At 38.4% G+C, this 22,578-nt stretch overlaps 1 protein-coding gene across 2 annotated transcripts; it reads right to left on the bottom strand.

The window, feature by feature from the left end:
- Positions 1-590: 590 nt before the first annotated feature.
- On the bottom strand, positions 591-21,087 carry myoz1b (myozenin 1b). 2 transcript variants are annotated; one of them, XM_030163107.1, is made up of 6 exons: positions 20,974-21,087; positions 11,143-11,229; positions 5,947-6,113; positions 4,959-5,028; positions 4,686-4,878; positions 591-1,125 (listed from the first exon to the last, which is right to left on the bottom strand). In XM_030163107.1, exons 2-6 carry the CDS (start codon positions 11,225-11,227, stop codon positions 894-896), a joined length of 747 nt encoding a protein of 248 aa, XP_030018967.1. In that variant the 5' UTR covers positions 11,228-11,229; positions 20,974-21,087; the 3' UTR covers positions 591-893. The 2 variants fall into 2 exon arrangements, with proteins under 2 accessions (XP_030018967.1, XP_030018968.1); XM_030163108.1 differs by having other exon boundaries at positions 4,959-5,025.
- Between the last annotated feature and the right edge of the window lie 1,491 nt (positions 21,088-22,578).

Here is a 22,578-nt window from a genome sequence, read left to right as displayed (position 1 = left end):
CTTTGTATTAGTGTAAAAAAAAAAGTAAAATTACACAAAAATGTTTACATTTACAGACTAGTCTTTTACAAAAAATATGAATGTGTGAAATGTCTTAAGAGAAGTATGTGGAATTTTAATAATATTCTCCGTTATTTAATGTTTTGTGTATTTGTTGATCTACTGTGATCTGTAAGTTGTGATTTGCATGTATAAATGATAAACTAAGGTGTAATATTGTTAACATTGTATTTATAATACTAAGGAATTTTCAGCTTTTTCGTATTTGTTCATGTTATGATCAAGTACAATTCATGGATATAAACATTTTCATTACAGAATTTACTTTTTACTCTCAAAAGTTCTTATCCTATTATATTATTTTACTGGTCCGGCCCACTTTAGATCATATTAGGCTGAATGTGGAACTGAACTAAAATGAGTTTGACACCCCTGATCTACTGATCAATAAATTTAAAAATAGGAAAATACCTGATTTTACTGAAAAATACAAAGAATCAAATAAATCACAAGGTTAGATGTGAGAAAAAATTTATATTCACCAGAAAAATACTTGTAGGTGTAAATTTGTGGATGAAACCCAGGCGTTCTGTAAAGGGGAACTTTATTGCATAAATACATAGTTTAAAGAGTGCAGAGTGCTTTTTATTCACACAGAAGTTTCAGGTTGTAGGTCACAGTTTGCACAATCAGAGTAAGACTCATTCAGATTTGGGGTTAAAGGTCAGAAAGCACACATGAGCCTGGGGGAGAGACTTCGTCCGTTTTCCATAAAGTCACTTCATTTGGATCAAATTCATTGCATGCAGTTAAAGTACGTAACATGACATTAGCCTCCGCTGTGTGTCGTGTGCACGTGTGATGCGTTCGTCTCCGTAGGCGTGCGTGCTCGTTCACAGGTCCTCTGTCTCGCCGTCGAAGGGGATGTCCAGGTCCATGTGGATGTTGGTGCAGTCGTCGCTGCAGACCCAGCCAATGGGCGTGCGGTTGAAGGAGGGGCGTGAGCGGATGTCGGCCTGCAGGCTGGGCAGCGGCTCCGGCTCCTCGGGGGCCAAGTGCACCTCCGGCAGTTCAAAGGTCAGCGACTTACAGGCTTTATCGAAGCCTCCGAAGGGCAACGCCGTCCTGGGGGGGGGGGGAACAGAACAGGTCCAGGTTACTTTATTTACACCTGTAGGTCTGGGGCGCCGTACGGGGGGGTAAACATGACAAATTCATGGGGCCCAGCATTCCCAGGGGGGCCAGTGGATATAGGTTAGAAGTAGTGAAAATTCTGTGTAAACTGCTCCTCTCAAAATAAAATAATTTTAAAACTTCTTGTAGTTAATATTCATCAAAATAGTATTAAATGCCAAGCAGTTGAACAATTCACCACCGTAAGCACACAAATTTTTACTCACACTGGTAGTTCACAAAGTTGCGGTCAACTTTTCGCGTTAGCATTAGCTTAGCAACGAACCTTCACAGTGCACACAAGGGCCATTTACCAATGACAACTAACCCTAACAATACCCTAATCCTAACCATAACTATTTAACACCCAGGCCTAACCTTAAGCAGACACGGGAACCTCATTTAATGGTTTAACCACTTTGCAAACTATATTAATGTAAATATTTTTTAAATAACTTTATTTTTAGAGCACCAACCTCCACTTCCCGTGGGTTACTTCCCTAGCATTAGCCACATTAGCTGAAGGCCTTAAAAATTTTCAGCCTATGCTTTTATTTTTTGTGGTGGCCTTAATTTTAAGGCAAGAGACCTTTCGGGTAAACAGCGCCCCCCTTAATTGAAAAAGTGGCTGATGTTTTTATTTTCTTTCTTTCTTTTTTTTTGATGAACATTATTTAAAAAGTGACGGGGTTTTCTTTTTTAGGCATATGAAGTTTTACATTTTCAAGCGCTCTTTTTTTTGATAAATGTATAATTTTTGATGTTGCTCAATTTTATTTTGAGACACTTTTTTGTAGAAGTTTTTTTTTTTTTGGAGATTTTTTTTTTTTTTTTAATCATTCAAGTTTATTTTGTTTCTTTGTTCAAATTAATTTTTTATTAAAAGTTTTTTTTTTTTTTTTTAGGAGATACTTGTTTCATGCAAGTGTACTTTTATTTAAGGGGTACATTTATTTTTCAGATACTTCTTTTTAAATAAATCACAATCTCCCTTCTTTTTTTTCTTATAGTGGATAATTTTCTGAGCTATTGCCCCTCTGGGCCACCACAGATAACATAAGCATTATTTCTTTTACATAATTTTTTTTTTTAATAATTTTTTTTTTGCAACACTGATTCCCCAATAAACCCACGTAATTTCACAAATGACAATGGATGTACACAACTGTTTTTATGTGCACTTAATGATATATTTTTGCTAACAATGTCCCTTCTTCTTCATTGTTTTCTCATTATTTCATCACATAAGAAATGTGAAAACTATGTTAAAAATGTAACATGAGGGAGATTATGAAAAAAAAAAAAAAAAAAAATATATATATATATATATATATATATATATATATATATATATGCAAAAGGCACAACAAGACGTATATTTATTTAAAAGATGCTGTCCTGTTTACATACGACTTCACAAATGTTCTCAAAGCTGAATTTATCATCAATAACCGTCCTGAGATATTTGTAATATTGCACGTACTCGATGGTCTGAGCTTTAATTTCTTCTTTACTTTTTGTTACATTAAAGTGCAGGTGAACACAGTCTTATTTTACTTTGGTGACCTCAGCGTGCGTTACTTATTCAGATCCTCCGGTGGTCGGTGGAGGATCCAGACCCAGACCCAGATCCAGGTCCAGATCCAGATCCAGATCCAGATCCAGATCCTGATCCAGCTGCTGTGACTGTTGTGTCATGGAAGGAGCTAAGGGTTCAGATCAGATGAACATAATTACATCTGGGGGAAGTGCACGTACAGGTTGGCACATTTCTAAATCTGTGGTGCAGCTGCTGAACGACGCCATGGAAACGCAGGCAGGAAGGAGGCTGCCCTTTAATGCCACCGGTTGTCATAGCGACCTGTGCAGGTGAGTCGGAGGATGAGGCGGCAGTTACGAGTTTAGGCTGAGACGAGTCTGAATGACACGACTTTATGACGTTTGACTGATTGGACTGAACGACGACAGGAGATAAAAACAGAACCGGAAGGAAAACTGAATGAGACAAGTGCACTGAGTACATGACTGAGTACTACCTCAGAGTACTACCTCAGAGTACTACATGACTGAGTACTACCTCAGAGTACTATCTCAGAGTACTACATGGCTGAGTACTAAATGACTGACTACTACGTCAGAGTACTACCTCAGAGTACTACATGGCTGAGTACTACATGACTGAGTACTATCTCAGAGTTCCACACGACTGAGTACTACCTCAGAGTAGTACAAGACTGAGTACTTCATGACTGAGACCTACACAACAGAGTATTACACGACTGAGTACTACCTCAGAGCACTACATGACTGTGTACTACCACAGAGTACTTCATGAGTATGTAATACCTCAAAGTACTTCATGGGTATGTACTACCTCAAAGTACTTGAGGACTGAGTACTACCTCAGAGTACTAAATGACTGTGTACTACCACAGAGTATTTGATGACTGTGTACTACCACAGAGTATTTGATGACTGTGTAGTACCTCAGAGTACTTGATGAGTATGTACCAACTCACAGTACTTCATGGGTATGTACTACCTCAGAGTACTTCATGAGTATGTACTACCTCAGAGTGCTTCCTGAGTATGTAGTACCTCAGAGTACTTGATGAATATGTAGTACCTCAGAGTACTTCCTGAATATGTACTACCTCAGAGTACTTCATGAGTATGTACTACCTCAGAGGACTTCCTGAATATGTACTATCTCAGAGTACTTGATGAGTATGTACTACCTCAGAGTACTTGATGAGTATGTACTACCTCAGAGTACTTCATGAATATGTACTACCTCAGAGTACTTGATGAGTATGAACTACCTCAGAGTACTTGATGAGTATGTAGTACCGCAGAGTACTTGATGAATATGTACTACCTCAGAGTACTTGATGAGTATGTAGTACCTCAGAGTACTTGATGAGTATGTACTACCTCAGAGTACTTGATGAGTATGAACTACCTCAGAGTACTTGATGAGTATGTACTACCTCAGAGTACTTCATGAATATGTACTACCTCAGAGTACTTGATGAGTATGTAGTACCTCAGAATACTTCCTGAGTTTGTAGTACCCCAGAGTACTTGATGACTGTGTATCACCTCAGAGTACTTGATGAGTATGTACTACCTCAGAGTACTTGATGAGTATGTACTACCTCAGAGTGCTTGATGAGTATGTACTACCTCAGAGTACTTGATGAGTATGTACTACCTCAGAGTACTTGATGAGTATGTACTACCTCAGAGTACTTGATGAGTATGTAGTACCTCAGAGTACTTGATGAGTATGTACTACCTCAGAGTACTTGATGAGTATGTACTACCTCAGAGTACTTGATGAGTATGTACTACCTCAGAGTGCTTGATGAGTATGTAGTACCTCAGAGTACTTGATGAGTATGTAGTACCTCAGAGTACTTGATGAGTATGTACTACCTCAGAGTACTTGATGAGTATGTACTACCTCAGAGTACTTGATGAGTATGTAGTACCTCAGAGTACTTGCTTACCTGTTGAAGCTCTTGTACTGGGGCAGGTCCAGGTGGATCTGGATGGGACCGGGCATGGAGGCCTTCATGGTGGCCGTCAGCTCCTCGTTGCCTTTCATGGCCCGTTCCCATGGCGATACGTAGGTGCGGATGTACGCCTTCCTCCTCCTCTCCTTCTCCTCCTGGGTGTTCACCTCCTCATCTCCCTGAACCACTGAGGACAGAGACGACCGACGGTCAAACCAAAGACGGAAAGAGTGGAAACGTACAATAAAACCTGACGTGTTGATGCACCTTCGTCTTTCGGCATCTCAGGCTTTGGCGGAGGAATCGGAGGAGACATGAGTAGGTTCTCCAGGTTCTGCTGGAAGACCAGACCGACAGGAGATCAGTCCACACAAAAACAAACATCTACTTGTGATCGTCAAGGCTTAAATCTGAATTTGACATTATTCTGAGCTAAAATGCTTCCACGTTTTAGTGTTGTTTGTTTTTTACTTTTACTCCTGCGTATTTCAATATATTTAAGTTCTTACATATTTAAAATGAAGGGTAACTTATTTTATTATCACTGTACAAAAATTCAAGCTATGCATTTTACACATAACACATATATAGTGCATAGCATTAGCATTAGCATTAGCATGAGCAATTAGCGCCTTATTATCCCCATAGGTGAATTCATTCCTTGCATTTTACCCATCCTAATACACATAGTACCTAGCATTGGTGCCCACCTTAATGTCAGAAAATTAGTTTACATTTAGTTGATATAACCCTTTTCTGGTCTTCCGACAATAGCCGCTCTACAAACTCTACCAACCCACTAATTTACAAATTTAAAATGTTAAATTGTGAAAAGTTTACTGATAAAAAAGCAAATATGCCATTATTTCAACATTATGGTCATATAATTTTAATGGCACCACATTATTTTTCAATTTACAGTTTTATTTTCGAAAAACAATAGAAATACATAATTTCTATATACAGATCTGGTTTTGTTCACATACTCTTCCTATAAAAACTACAGCTATATTTGATTCAATCATTAACACAAAAATCTTTTCAAATAAATAACTTTTCATTGTATTGTCACTTACAGTTTTTTTATGTTGCAATTTTGACACTTTTTGGTGTTAATTCTACAGTCATTTTTTACAGTGTGCTCTAAATCTTTGTGGAGAAGGATGAGGACGACATGGGCCAGTTAATCAGCCATTAGCTTCTTCTTCCTTTCCATCCGGTACCAGTTAAACCCACTCCGTCCGCTTGTTCTCACCATGTTCTCGTTGGTGACGATGAACCTCTCCACCCTCTGCTGCCTCATCTTAAACATCTTGGAGCCCTTGTTGGTGAGCAGGGACAACTCCTCCAACATGGTGTCCTTGGGCGTCTTAATCTTGGTGCCCAGGTCGAGCTCGGCGGCCTCGGAGTCTGACTCATCGTCTGAGGAGGAGGATCAGACACAGCGACTGAATATAGATTAACAGGTGGGTGTGCGGAGACAACGCAACACAGACACAGTTCTGTAGGTTTAATGGAGGGGCTCTGCGTCTGGAGTCGGCAGCATTAACCAGAAACAAAAAGAAACTAATCTGTCTGGAGTCGACCTCTGTCTGCAGGCGTATGACGATGACGTATGATGCACAGTTTAGTTAATCAAGGTTATTAAGAAGGAATCAAGTATTAATATTTATTAGTATATGCCAATAATAACTTCAATAATACCCCATTTTTAAATTTTGAACAAAGAGACAAATATGGGTGAAAATCTACTATTTCGCTGTACATGAAGTAGTGAAGTAGTAGTTTATTCGGTCATTAATTACTTTAAACAACAAACAAAAACAACATATCCATTATTCCATATACAATACGACCAAAAGGGTTTAGGCTGAAGTACAGTCTTATTTTGCCCTATTAACCCTATTTACAATTAACACAATGTTTCCACATGAAAACAAAAAAACAAACAATTTTTTTTTTAATGTAATCAATACTAAATATACAACAGAAGAGAATACATATTAAATTTAATTCAGCTAAATCATCTCCTAATCTCAATTACCAATACTGATCCTAGTCTTTTAAACAAGTCTTTTCTTTAGTCAATCCTGAGCTTTATGTTTTTGAAAAATAGTTCATTTGTACATCTTTTTTAAAAAGTTTTAATTGTTTTAGACTGTTTTAATTGATCTTCCAGGCCATTCCAAAGATAAACCCCTCTAACGGAAATACATCTACTTTTTACCTCTGCCAAGGAGCTTATGTTTATGTTGGCATTGGTTTGTCTGTCTGTCCATGTGCAAGATAACTCAAAAAGTTATGGATGGATTTGAATGAACATTTCAGGAAATGTTGATACTGGCACAAGGAACAAATTATTAAATTTTGGTGGTGATGGGGGGGGGGGGGGGGGGCACTGATCTGCCTTGGCGGAGGTCTGCGGTCTCCAAGTCCTTTTCAACTTTTCCAGTGAAAATCATCTATTTTTCTATGTTTCACTGATTATGAAGCTGTTCATAAAAGCTCTGAGTAAAGTCAAAGGTTATTGTATCAAAACAGAAAAAAATGAAGAAAAGGTCACTTTTTCAGCAAAATCTAGCACTAACTGAACATAAACCCAGTGTGTCCATCCACTGTCATTGATCCAACTCCATGGGTTTTACTGGTGAATCAATGTTGTAGAAGATGACGGTGTTTCCACGGTAACTACAGAGCCCCTGGACATCTAAATGGGTCATAGCTGATGACCATGAAAAGATGAATAACTGTATTTTACACCAATTATTTACAGATTTTGATAGAATTAGTGGATCAACAGGTATTAAACATTTTATATCAGTGAATGATTTTGATCGCCGTTTGATGTTTAGGTCTTTATGGGTTAATTTGGAAATCTATTTTATCTATATTTAATTTTCTTAATAAAAAATTACTTAGGAAGGTATAAGTGTTGTGAGTTTTTAAGGGTTAACCACCAATATTATAATAAAGAGTGATAAATCACGTAAGAAAAATTAGATATAGAGAAACATTTAAAGTAGCACTGGATCTTTATGGGTTAAAAGTAATAACAAGTGTCAGACAAATGCAGTGGATGCAAGAATAAAGTAGCATACAATGGAAAACCCCAAGATAAGTACCAGTAGCTCAGGATTGTACACTTGATGGGCTGAATAAAGCTGAAGGGTCGCTTGGATTTTTATGAATAAGCGCAACGATTTTTTTTTTTACTGGTGAATCAATGTTGTAGAAGATGACGGTGTTTCCATGGTAACTACGGAGCCCCTGAACATCCAATTGGGTCATATCTGATGACTGTGAAAAGGTGACAAACTGCATTTTACACCAATTATTTACATGCATTGACAGGATTAGTGGTTCAACAGTTTAGACCAGTAGATGCTTTTGGTGGACAGTGGATGTTTGACTCTTTATGGGTTAAATCAGGCTGGTGTTTTACATATTTTCATTCTTTTGTGGCGCAGCTTTGGCAGATATTTTTCTGTACTAAACCCACTTCACGCCTGATATTGACCATGAAAGATTCATTTGATTCCCCCCTCCACATCCCCATCCTTCACGGTGTGAACTAGACGTGCGGCCCGTTGTGGCGTGGAAGCGTGGGAGTCGTGGGGGTAACTAGGCCAAAGTAATACAGCGGAAGGGGTCACGGGGGAATGTGACGGCGGCGTTCTGTGGTAGGACTGTTTATGGAGGCAGGGAAACCCTTGGAACACTCCACGCTCTCGTTCCAGCGGCGCTGATGGAGAGATGTGATGGATTTTACTGCTCCACAGAGCCCCCCCATAAAACACTCCTCTCATCCAGCACATACACTCCGATATCACTCATAACACCTGGAGCCCGGCCATAAAGCAACACACACTCGTGCACCGACGCATCTATAAAGAGGGGAGCTGGCAATGCAACGCTGCAAAGAGTTGTTAGCAGTAACTCGTAAATCAGCCTCATGTAAGTGTGTGAGAGAGAGAGAGGGAGGGAGAGAGAGAGAGGGAGAGAGAGAGAGAGAGAGAGAGAGAGAGAGAGAGAGAGGGAGAGGGAGAATAATTGAGGCTGCTGAGCCCAGCGAACTCTCCCATGGGGATATTGATTAGAGTGTTAATTCAGAAGAATGTGAAACTGGAGCCGGCTGCTGACTGGGACAAATTTGGACAGACTGACAGAGGAGGAGGAGTAAGAGGAGGAGGAGGAGGAAGAGGAGGAGGGGGAAGAGGAGGAGGGGGAGAAGGAGGAAGACAAGGAAGAGGGGGAAGAGGAGGAGGAGGAGGGGGAGAAGGAGGAAGAGGAGGAGGAGGAAGAGGAGGTAGAGGTAGAGGAAGAGGAGGAGGGGGAGAAGGAGGAGGAAGAAGAGGAGGAGGAGGAGGAGAGGGAGGGGGAGGAGAAGGAGGAGGAAGAGGAAGAGGAGGAAGAGGAGGAAAAGGAGGAAGTGGAGGAGGAAGAGGACGAGGAGGAAGAGGGGGAGGAGGAGGAGAAGGAAAAGGAGGACGAGGAGAAGGGGGTAGAGGAGGAGAAGGAGGAAGAGGAAGAAGGGGGGAGAAGGAGGAGGAGGAGCAGGTGTAGAAGGAAGAGGAGGAGGACAAGGAGAAGGAGAAAGAGGAGGGAGAGAAGGAGGAGGAGGAGGTAGAGGAAGAGGAGGAGGGGGAGAAGGAGAAGGAGGAGGAGGAGAAAGAGGAGTAGACGAAAGAGGAGGAGGAGGTGTAGAAGGAAGAGGAGGAGGAGAAAGAGGAGGGGAGGTGTAGGAAGATGAGGAGGAGGAAGAAGAGAAGGAGGAGTAGACGGAAGAGGAGGAGGACAAGAAGAAGGAGGAAGGGGGGAGGAAGAGGAGGAGGAGGAAGAGGAGGAGGACAGACTGATCTCATGAAATCCTGTTGTATGTCACATCACTTCTTATGGCATCTGCTGTACTATACTGATGCATTTTCATCCTTTCTGCTGTTATTCAACACCATTTGATCGCGTGTCAATTTACACCAAGATCTCCAGTTTACAGATCTGTAACCGCTAATGCTAACGCTAACCCTAAACCTAACTGCTAATCGTGTTGTATTTGACGCAGTGTTAACATACACTAACATCCATCCATCCAATTGGTCGTGTTTGTCCAATTTTTGGGGGTAATTTTTGTTGATATTATTATTATTATTATTATTATTATTATTATTATTATAATAAAAATCTCTTTTGCAATAATGTTGTGGTCGAGACAGAAGCAGCAGAAGTTACAGAAAACTGAAATTTCAGCTGTGCACTAAAAATGTACATAAAACAAAATAAAAACATCCATGAAACACCTACTATAAACATACATACACATACATTTTGCTCCTTTTGTTGATTATTTTGCATTTTTAACGTCCAGTTTTACTCAGACTGACACAATAATTCGTTTTTTTTTTCCAAGTTTCATGTAAAGTCAATGATAGACAGGACACTGTACCAAACATGATGGACAGATGAGTGAGCATTAACCAGAGCCAAAAAAAAAAAAAAAGGGGTGGGGTGGGGTGGGGGGGGGATAAAGCAGGATTAAGTCTCTGAAAACAAACCGGTAGAAAGACAGAGTGAGATACAGATGTGGCATGGACAGATTTGAGAACTAAACACATAAAAACATGGGCAGAAGAACATACATCCTGGGGTAAAAATAGAAGCGTCCTGTCTGTCTGGTGCATGGTTCCCTTCCCAAAATTCAACACTGCACAGCTTGGAATCCCTGCTAGAATTGAAAATAAATTTCTGTGGGTTTGCTCAGCGTGGGTTCGGACAGATGGACCCACCGGTGGGTTTTGGCAGAGGCTAAATGCGCTAAACACTCGCCGTCTGCTGGGTATTTTCCCGCAGCAGGTAAAATCTGACGGAGATATTTTAGGAATAAATAAAAGAATATGAAACCAAAACAAAACCAAAAAAAACAACTAAAGGCAGAGCTGGAGACGCCACAGCGATGGTGCATGGGTGGAGCTAAAATAAACCCCAGTAATTAATAATTAAACAGTCATAAATAGGCTTTACGGCGCGGATTAGTTGTTTAATGCCTACATATATCCACTGGGCTTCACTAACAAACATCGGGAGCGGATTCAGCGTCTGGTATTTTGTGACACCATTAATGTTGACAGATTTGTAGCCGCTCAGCCATCTGATAATGACCCACATCGCTCCAGGAGATGCCACGTGAATGTTAGATATTGCGTTACTGCTCCGAACAAGTATGCGTGTGCTTATTTAATTGCGGCATCATAAGAGCACACGCGACGATTTACGCCCACGCAGCTGCTTTAACAAACCAATGCTCGGCAGACAAAGAGCAGGCACCAGAGATGCAGATTTACAATTAGATCTGACATTTATTACACCGATTAATCAGATGAAGGAGCGCAGAGGACAGAGTGTGGTGTGTTTACATGTGTTGGGAATGCGTGATGGGCTCTCCGTCGGTGTGTTTTACCGTTCTGGCTGACGTTGGACAGGTCGGTGATGATCCTGTTGGCCTTCTTCCTCTTGTTGGGAGGGGCAGGGGTTGTGACAGGCATGGCTAAATGACAGCACAGAGGAACAAGGACTTCATTTACGGGGCATGTTTCAGACTCTAATGTCATATTTTAAGCCTTTAACTCAGTGTGTTTCAACCTTTTTTGGCTCGTGACCCCATTTTAACATCACAAATTTCTGGTGACGCCAGACATTCAAAACAGAGACTTTTTTTTGGCTAAAATTATTATTATTATTATTATTATTTTTATCATGTAATACTTTGCTATAGTATGTTGCAAATAAATGTTAATTTTAGATGACATTTATCATAATAATAATAATACTACATTTTATTTGGATAGGGCTTTTCATAGAACTCAGACACCTTACATACAGCAGATAAAAACAGAAACCAAACACATTCAAAACAGATAAAAAGCAAGTGCAAAAGGCAGGTATACGAATATAGAGCAATTAAACAACATTAAACATTTTTTTAAAAATTAACCTGTTATCAGTGTCCACAACTGTGACCTCTGACCCCCAACAACAACAACACAACCTGTTATCAGTGTCCAGTGACCTCTGACCCCCAACAGCACCCTGACCCCCAACATTTACATTCACAAAACTGAGTAAAATAATGACAAAAGGGGAAAAAAAACAAAAATAGAATGAAATAATGAATAAAATGTACAAAACCAAAGAAAAGCTGAATAAAGTGATGGATAAAATGAGCAAAACTGAACAAAATTGTTTATAAAATAATGAATAAAATGAACGAAACTGAACAAAAATGGATTAAAGTAATGAAATAATGAACAAAACAAAAAAAAAGAATAAAGTTTTGAATAAAATGAGCAAAAATGAACAAAACTGAACAAAAATTTAATAAAATAATGAATAAAATGAACAAAACTGAACAAAAATGGAATAAAGTAATGCAATGGTTCCCAACCTTTTTTAGCTCGTGACCCCATTTTAACATCACAAATTTCTGGTGACCCCTGGCATTCAAAACAGAGACTTTTTTTTTTTTTTTTATTAATTTGTTTTTGATCATGTAATAGTATGCTATACTATGTTGCACATAAATGTTAATTTTAGAGGACATTTAGTCTATATAATGTATATTACTATGGACAGAGGCAGTAAAGCCAGGTGTAGATTACTGCACAAAGGGAGAATTATATTTTCCTTGGTCAGGATATGTCCAGTCAGTCCAGCTGTGATTTACAAGGCTGACAATTAATACTGAACAAACAAGAACTGAAACTATGAATTATGAAAGAGCTGCAGCATCTGAAACTGACCATAATGAACATTTGACAGATAAACAGAACCACAGTGCTGCAGTTTCACAACCACAGTTTGTCATGTTAAAGGCATGATGTGTATTGTGATTGTCTCTCTCAACTCATATTTTTATTAGTACGTTTTGTTTTGTTTTTCTTCATTTTTATTAATTACTAGAAATTTCAGGCAACCCCATTTGAATTACAGGCGACCCCATGTGAGGTCTCGACCCCAAGGTTGAAAAACACTGCTCTAGTGTCATATTTTAACCCTGTAACCCAGTGTTTTTCAACCTTGGGGTTGAATTTATATGAATATTTGAAATAAATCCTACATTCAGAACATGTCACCACAGACACAACAGGGGTTAAAGGGTTAATGCAAAATGACATCGTGTAAAGCAGAGCGGAGGTATTTAGTTATTTCTGACACCAAACACACAGGCGGTAGCAGTGGTTAGGCTGAAATACAAGCAGTGCAGACATCCAAAGCTCAAAATGTGTCATTTAACAGGTGTTCGACAGCTTCCATTGATGTCGTTATATTTAGACCAAGACACTTATAGATTTGGGGTCGAAAGCTAAAGACGGCAGAATGACATGAGGCTTTATTTGTGGACTATTTATGCAATTCAGGATTTAAAGCTACATTAGAGAACCTGAACAACCACTTATTTGTTGGGGGGGAAATGCTATGCTAATGCTAATGATGTTACCCTCTATCTGTGTGTTAAACTTGATGCTACATCCATCAGTAGTTAGCTTAACTCACTCCAAAGGAAACAAATTTAAGGTTAAACTCGCTTTAGTTTTAAGGAATTTCAGTCTAGACATTTTACCCATGTGTACACATGCATAATAGCTAGCATTAGCATTTGCATATAGCACACTTTAGGAGCAGTGGAACAGTTGAGGGCACTCAAGGAAATGAACCTGGGTTTGAAACAGTAACATGTTTGTGTTTTAACTGCATATAAAGTTCTGTCAATTTTTAATGCATAGTTTAACACAAACGGCCTTATTTTGTGGCACAAAAAAGAAGCTGGACTGAGACAAATTGGATTCACAGATGAACCTGATGCAGGCTAGCTTAAATCTGCAGGTGCACTCAGCTAGCCTAGCTAATTAAAACTAGCTAGATAACATCAGACGTAAAGTCGTTGGTAAAGTGTAACGGGGTAGTGGCTGTACTACAGGATTTAATATTAGCTAAATTAAATGATGTAATCCATTTAGTCTGGGTTAGAGGACTATATTAAGTGCATGGTTTCCAGTATAAATAATGCTAATCACATGTAACATTTCTGTCCATTTAGCGTGCATAGTTTCCACAAAAACAAACTCAATGTGAAGTTATTTTTTTAGTCAAAATGGCACCAGTAAGAAAGTGGTTTGAGGAAAAAATTGGATTTAATGATGAACTTGGTGAAGACTATCTTAAATCTGCTAATATAGTTAAGTAAAACTAGCTAGATAGCATCAGAGGTAATGCTAATGTCATTGGTAAAATGTAACAGGGTGACTCTGTTCATCGTAGCTAATCATGCAGTAAACAAGGACATACAGTTGTCTATATGTTAGCATCATGGTTGAGGTTAATTTAAGTGCATGGCTGGATTAATATCAGATAAATTATATTAAATTATATAATGTAAAACAAACTCAATGTGAAGTTACAATTTTTAGTCAAAATGGCACCAACAAGAAACTGGTTTGTGGAAAAAATGGATCTAATGATGAAGTTGATGAAGACTATCTTAAATCTGCTAGTCTAGTTAATTAAACCTAGCTAGATAATGTCCGAGGTAATGCTAATGTCATTGGTAAAGTGTAACAGGGCGAGTGTTCATCGTAGTAAATCATCCAGCAAACAAAGAAATACAGTTGTCTATATGTTAGCGCCATGGTTGATGTTAATTTAAGTGCATGGCCGTACTAGAGGGATTAACATTAGCTAAATGAGCTAGAATATCTGATGTAATCCATTTAGTCTGGGTTAGTTGACTATATTAAATGCATGGTTTCCAGTATAAATAATGTTAATTGCATGCAACATTTCTGTCCATTTGCCACAAAAACAAACTCAACGTGTAACTCATTTTTTCGTCGAAATGTAAGGAACTGGTTTGAGAAAAAAAAATGGATTTAATGACGAACTTGATGAAGACTATCTTAAATCTGCTAGTCTAGTTAAGTAAAACTAGCTAGATAGCGTCAGCGGTAATGGGGGTGATTGTGATTATGTTCATTGTAATCATCCAGTAAACTCGTAAATACAGCTGTCTATATGTTAGCGCCATGGTTGAGGTTAATTTAAGTGCATGACTAGATTAAAATCAGATAAATTATATGATGTAATCCATTTAGTCTGGGTTAGCGGACTATATTAAATGCATGGTTTCCAAAGTATAAATAATGCTAATTGCAAGTAACATTTCTGTCCATTTGGAATGGATAGTTTCCACAAAAACTCAATGTGAAGTAAATTTTTTAGTTGAAATGGCACATGTAAGAAACAATCGGATTTACTGATGAACTTGATGAAGACTATCTTAAATCTGCTATTGTATTTTATTAAAACTAGCTACATAACATCAGAAGTGATACTAATATGGTTGGTAAATTGTAACAGGGTGATTTTGCTGATTATAATTGTCCGGTAAACTCATAAATACAGTTGTCTATATGTTAGCGTCATAGTTACGGTTAATTTACATGCATGAACCCACAAACATTCTGTTTTCTCTCATTTGGCAAGATTATACCGAAACTAACACATCAATTTCCATTAAACCTAAGTCGAATCCATCATTTTTATTATTAAATTGACTATTGAATTAAATGACAGTGGGACTTTGGTAGAATTCTTCACTCTCTGAACAGCCTATGCACTCGTCCAATCATCACTATCATCATCTCTGTTCAAATCCATGCCAATTATACTGTTATATGTTACATTTACTGTCACATTTCCATCATATGCAGCTGTTTTTTTGTGTATTTTAGGACAGTCTTTCCTGTTTTCTTTGCTTGCTCTGATTTTGTGAACGTGCCTTATAATGATTATGTTGCATATAAATCCAACTGAAGTGACTGGAGGGTTTGTGGTTGGTTTTAGATGCCATTCTGTACTGTCCCCCAGTCCTAGATATGCATAGTAACTGTATATGTGAGTGTTGTTTACTCGCGGGTTCTCGGGGCCTCTACCTTCAACCTCTAGATAGTTTTTCAGAGTATCCCATTTCACAAATCTCCAACGTCCCCATTACATATTTACTTTTCATTTAATTGTGAATCAATTTGGTGATGTTAAAGTCTGTTTGACTGTTAAATGCACATCATATGAAGTTCATACTAAAACTGTGTAATCTGAAATGCATATTATTCATGTTTGGAGGGTGCAGAAAGAGGTTTAGCATGTTACCACTACAGGACATATGTCTAGTTGTGTTCTGGACAAACAGACCTCATCCCATTATACCACATCGTCTCGTTTTTAATCTGTTTTTGCTCACCACCATTTTCATACTCACTGCCCATGCACCAATGTCTCTCCAGGTGTTTTACTAATACTTAAAGGTTAAGTGTGTATACTGTAGGTGGGTCAGACCAGAAAAATACTATCATAATAAGCTAAAAGTAATGACAACTGCAAATGTTTCTCTATCTTTTAGAGTGAAAAAGTAAAATTATATGATGAAAATGTTTACATCAACAAATTATTCTTTAACCCACAAAGACCCAGTGTTACTTTTCTGGTAGTTCCCAAGTGGATTTTTCTCTCTATTTAACCTTTCTTAAGTGATTTATCACCATTTATTATAATATCATCCTCCTTATTTTACATTTTTTCCAGTAAAAATCCAGTATTTTCCTGAATTTAATTCACTGATCATGTAGATGTACATTAAATCTCAGAATAAAGCTGAGGGTAACTATATCAGAAACAGAGAAAACTGAAGCAAGAGTGACTTTTTCAGCAAAATATACCCTGTCCCAGCAACACCCCATTCACTTGAACACAGCTAATTTAGGGGAGGAGTTATCAGTTATCAATGACAGTCCGACTGACTGGACTGGAGACATTTACCGCTGTATCCAGGAGGAGTGACTGGAAAAAGTGGAGATGTGGGATTAACTGGAGGAGCATCTTCTTCCAATACATGCAGATATGCATTAATGTGGTAGAAAAGCTGGGCTCTGGTGGACCTCAGCCGGGCCCTGGTGGACCCCAGCCTCACCACAGTCCAGGTCCTCAGTACCTGTCTGCTGTTCTACTCTATGAAACGGGCTGTGAAACACACTCAAAAATCTGTTTCCTTTTACACATTTGAAGTTTTTTCAAAAAAGTAACACAATAATTACTTTCCCTGGTAACTAATTACATTTATGAAGGACTGATTACGTTACTAATTCGATTACTTTTTAGGAAAAGTAATTAGTAACTATAACTAATTACTTTTTCAAAGTAATTTGCCCAACCCTGGTGGTTACGCTGTCGTTCATGACATTTCTACTCCTACCAGACCATGCTACAATGTGAAGGCTGCAGTTCACTACCGCTGGATGAATTTAATCATGCTTGACAGGCCAAACAAATACATGCTCTTCCCTTCATGCCTCGCATGTAGGCTCAAATTATTACCTGCACAATGCATGATTAAATGGTAGTTTACAACTGGATAGTGGTGGCAGACAAGTTCTACTTATCATGCTATCGTACAATGGCACCACGGGTACAATGCCACTAGTATATAATAATAATGAATATATCTGTAAATCAATACCATGTTTACATTCGTCGCCATGTTTATGGAATGACTTCTTGTGTCATCTTGCGATAATAAACAAATCATCGCATTTGTGATATAATGGAAAAACCGACATTACACACTTCTGTTTTTTCGACATTTAGTAAATATCGATAAAGTTTTGCACAGATGTCCAGTGGAAAAGCGACTAATGTTTTTGGCCCATGTCAGCCACCATATTTGGCCCACGGGTCGTATATTCGACACCCCTGAGCTCGATGTTTTCAGACGTTTTCATTGTGTAGCAGCACTTGAATATTACCATGAACTAAATGTCTTGATAACAGTAATAGTGTTAATTATTATTATTATTATTATCATTATTACTTCACAGATGCTACATTTGTATCTTGCATGAGAAAACACCAAGAAAAAAACCATACTTGTGAATACTGTGGACCATATATTCGTTTGTGATGATGCGTCACATCCAGACGGCTGCAGCTGCTGGGCTCTTTAATGAAGTTACTTTAAAGGTGGCGTCGAAGCTGCGGGAGCCCTCGGGGATGTTCATTCCCAGTGGCAGCTTGTGTGTTTCTTGACTAACCACTCCAACTGAGGCTGGAAGTATGTCACTGTCTATTGCACGGGTCGAAAGCAATTATGTAAGGCTGGAGGTGAGTCCCAGAACACGAAAAAAAAAAAGCTGGAGGGCCCATCTTCAGGGAGACAGTTAATGTAATTGCTTTTCATCCGCTGTAATTGAAGCTCATTTCCTTGCCTGGGATTCGGTCCTGTGTGAGCTATTTTTATGAACCTATGTTCTATAGCTCTGTGATGAGTGGAACTGTCATCAGCACAAGACATATATTTAACAGTGTCGCACACAGATTTGCACTCAAATAGCCTGTCTCTAGTGATTAATGCGACCCAGAGGCTACAGATTAAAAAACTATTAGATTACAGGTGTTTTTGGCCAGGTTTACGGAGGCCCACCAAACCGACAGTGGCTCCAAGAGGGTCTGCGTGGGTTCCTGTTACCACCTATGTGAGTGAAGAGACCCCCGTGTCCCTCTTGACCAGCCGGTTTTAGCTCCAGATAAATCTCCAGGGGACAGCTGAAGAGGAAGGGCATAAGTCAGCGCATTCCCATCCATCCCACAGCTCCCAGCTCACATGTGGACTAAAAACTCCAGCGCAGACCAACACATTCCTCACCCGCCACACTGTTAGGTAAGAGCGGACGGGGAAGAAGGTGCAAAGTGGTCCGTCCGGAGGCTCGCTCTCATGACTCATTTAGTTTTAATTAACATTTAAGTCCCCCATTAGGTGCACCTGACAGTCAGCAGGAAGAATGTTAAGCCGAGTAATTTTGTTAAGCGACATGTGTTAAACTAGACGACACATCCATCGTAAATGTATTGACTTCTTGGCTTCCACCAGGTCAAGGGCGATACATTGTAGGGCTAGGGTTAGATTTAAGTTTGGGTTGTGCTTCAATTACAAAATATTCCGATAAAATCAGTGTAATAAGTGCATTTAGGTCTTAAACTTTTAATAATTAACGTATATTGACTTGTTTCAGCCACATTTTCAGTTTTAATGAAATCCAATCCATGCATTTTGGTCGTATACTTCCTCCATAAAAGATCACCTTTAACCTTAATCCCATTTTAATATCAGGGTTAAGATTAGACTAAACCATGTTTAAGTTTGGGTTGTGCTTCAACAACAAAATATTCCAATAAAATCAAGCGGAATAAGTGCATTTAGGCCTTAAACATCTAATAATCAACGTATATTGACTTGTTTCAGCCACATTTTCAGTTCAAATTAATTCAAAACCATGCATTTTTGGTTTTATACTTCCTCCATTTAAACTCACCCTTAATCTTAAACACAGTTTAATATTAGGGTTAGGATTAGATTAAGCCATGTTTAAGTTTGAATTGTGTTTTAACTACAAAATATTTCATATTAAATCAAGCATAATAAATGCATTTAGGCCTTAACCCTATAACACCAAACGTATCATATTTGATATATGACTTTTGAAGCCCTCTACATTATCAATGTGATATTTTTTTTCTTCGAAAAAACCTGATGTAGACAATTAAATACATGCAATACACAGATAATCCACCAGGGGGAGGAATTCATTCACCAGAGGCCTTTCCAGTGACACTACAAGACTGTCATTAATGAGGAAGGACGAAGAACTTTGACAATTTAGAAAAGGAATTACCAATTTGTTAGACATGTTTGTGTTGTATTATGTTTGTTTGTTCACAAACAATAAAGTTTGAGCATTGAGACCTGATGTATCAAATATGATACAAAATTGAAACTCATACGTGGAAATTGATATTTGAAAAAAAAATTTTTTTGGTTGTTCAGAAGGACCAACAAAGGCTCCAGTTTCAAAGAACTGGAATTTTCTGGGGTTTTTTTTCTAATTATTCAGGCTTTACAGGGTTAAACATCTAATAATTAACATATATTGACCTGTTTCATCCATATTTTCAATTAAAATGAAATCCAATCTATTCATTTTGGTTTTATACTTCCTCCATATAAACTTAACCTTAATCCCAGTTTAATATTAGGGTTAGGATTACATTAAGACATGTTTAAATTTGAAAGGTGCTTCAACTACAAAATATTCCATATACAATGAAGTCCTATAACAGTATTTTGGCCTTAAACGTCTCATAACTGATGTAGATTGACTTGTTTCAATCACGTGTTCAGTTAAACTTAATTCCATTCCATGCTTTTTGGGTTTATACTTCCTCCATATGAACTCATCTTTAACCTTATCTTAATTGTTAGGATTAAATTTAAGTCATTTTTAAGATTGGTTTGTGCTTTAGGTGCATATTACCTGCTTCAATTCAAAAATATTCCATAAAAAATGACATCTAATAATGCATTTTGGCCTTAAAAGTCTCATTACTGATGTTCATTGATGTGTTTGAGCCACGTGTTCAGTTAAAATGAAGTCCATTCCTTCCATTTTTGGGCTCGGACTTCCTCCATACAAGCTTCACCCTAACCCTGTCTTAATGTTAGGGTTAGATTTAAGGCATGTTTAAAGAAATGCAGTTTAGTTTGTGCTTCGGGTACATGTTAAACATTTCAACTTCAAAATATTCCATATAAAATGAAGTCTAATAATTACATTTTGTATTAGATTGACATTTTTGAGCCATGTGTTCAGTTCAAATGAAGTCCAATCCGTGCTTTTTGGTTGTACATGTCCTCCATATAAACAATTGTAACCCTAATCTCATTTTAATGTTAGGATTAGGATTAGAGTTAAGCAGTATTTAAAGAAATGCAGTTCAGAGTGTGCTTCAGGTACATGTTAGACACTTCAACTTCAAAATACTCCATATAAAATGAAGTCTAATAAATGTATTTTGGCCTTAAACGTCTCATAACTGATGCAGATTGAGTTGTTTGAACCACATGTTCAGTTAAAATCAGTTCCAACCCATGCATTTTGGGTTTAACATCAACCCTAACCTTACTTTAACATGAGTATTAGGGTTAGATTTGATCATAATTTCAGTTCAGATGAGTCCTAAAACATGTATTCTGGTCTTACACCCAACATTAGGTTTAGGGTTACAGTTACACTCATAAAAAACCCCAATATTATTTGCCAACTCGTGGCAGCAATCCCAGATAATCCACAAAACCTCAAGGCATGTGTCAATTCATTAAACGTCGAAACGCAGCCGTGCTTTTTCTTACCTAAGACTCAGGTATCCGTGGCAACGTCCCAGAACAGGTGTCCTCGTGTCAGGAGAGGAATCTATAAATTCCCAGGTAGATTCCCAGAGGCTGTATTGTACCGCCTGCCCTCCGCTTCGCCCTGGAGAGAGTGAAACCCTATCAGCAGGGCAGCTCCAGTGCTATGGACCAGGCCTGGGTGGGGGGGCGAGGGTGGGCTGAAATGAGTAATGGGCACAGGAGGTGGGTGTGGTGTCGGGAGGATAATGGTGGTAAATGGTGGATAAAACTGATGGATTAACTTCAATTATGTATTAATTAAGCAGATTTTGATTCATGAAAACAAAAGTAAGGTGAATGAACAATTACCACATGGATTTATTATTTACTGATTAAACTAAACATTTCTCTAAGGCTAGTGTGCTGTTAATATTCTATACTTCTATCCATTTTTTATAGGATACTTTGTAGATGTAAACGTTTGCATCATGTAATTTTACATTTTCATTGCTTTCATTGTCTGTTTTCCACTTGCTGATAGCTAAACTGAATTAGCCTGTTGAGCCCTGGTTCATTTTATTTCCATCCAAAATAATTTCAATGTAACAAAGCTTTTTTTTTTACCCGGGTCATTTTGGTGGAAACATGCTGAGGTTTTTCAAAGTCAAAATTCCTGTGGTTGTAAAGGGGCTTAAGTACTGCTCCTGTGTCCTATGTGCTAATGCTAATGTCAATGCTAATTACTGTGTGTATTAATGCAGAGATTGAATTTTCCTACAGGGATTTTAAACCAGTTTAACCTTTAACCTTTTAAATTTGACCTGAAGCCACTTTTCTGAACATCCAACTACTGTGCTGAATATCTATAATAACATTTTTATGACTTATTTGCCCAGTGGCACCAGAAGACTATCAATCACTCCAGCGTTAAGTGGTGTTTTCTCCTGCAGACTGTATTTTCCACAGCTGTCGTTCTTCATATCTGAGTGGAACTTACAGCTCATGTTTGCTTGATGTTAACTGGGAATCATAGTCCCATTTTGAAGCCGATTCTGAAAGCTCCCTGATCACCAGTATTGTTGTGATGAACTCCAGGCCCTGGCATGAACATTCAACTCCATGCAGAACCATTTCAGTCTCACCTTACAAAGCCCTTAGTTTGGACTGAACCAATGCTCCAAATCAAACAGATTGCCCATGTCACGGAGCTAGCCCTGTGGCTAACGCTAAAGAGCTAGCCCTGTGGCTAACACACAAGTGTTTACTAAGTGTTTGACTGAGCTACCAACAGCCACTATAGTCAAATACAACGTTTCAATGCATATGTAAAAAGAACAGAAGCATTCTATACCGGTGGAGAAGGAAGAGGGACAACTCCAGCTCTGTTTTCATTCCTTTAACTCCCTTAGTTCTCTCCATCCGTTCAACCGGTGTTTTAGTCTGTGCTCTATCACTGTCCCGTTTAGTTTTCCTTTTCTTTTTTCTTTCTGCCAGTGCAGCTCCAGTTCCAGTGTCCACCATCACAACAAAATACATCCAAGAAACCCCCTTCTTTAGGAAAAATTACAGATTTTACTCCTCACTCGTTCAGCCTATGTCTCACTACTAAATTGTGCCAGTCGGTGT

This window comes from Sphaeramia orbicularis, chromosome 19 (assembly GCF_902148855.1).
Source record: "Sphaeramia orbicularis chromosome 19, fSphaOr1.1, whole genome shotgun sequence".
NCBI lineage: Eukaryota > Metazoa > Chordata > Actinopteri > Kurtiformes > Apogonidae > Sphaeramia > Sphaeramia orbicularis.
This window is presented reverse-complemented; position numbering and strand designations above follow the sequence as displayed.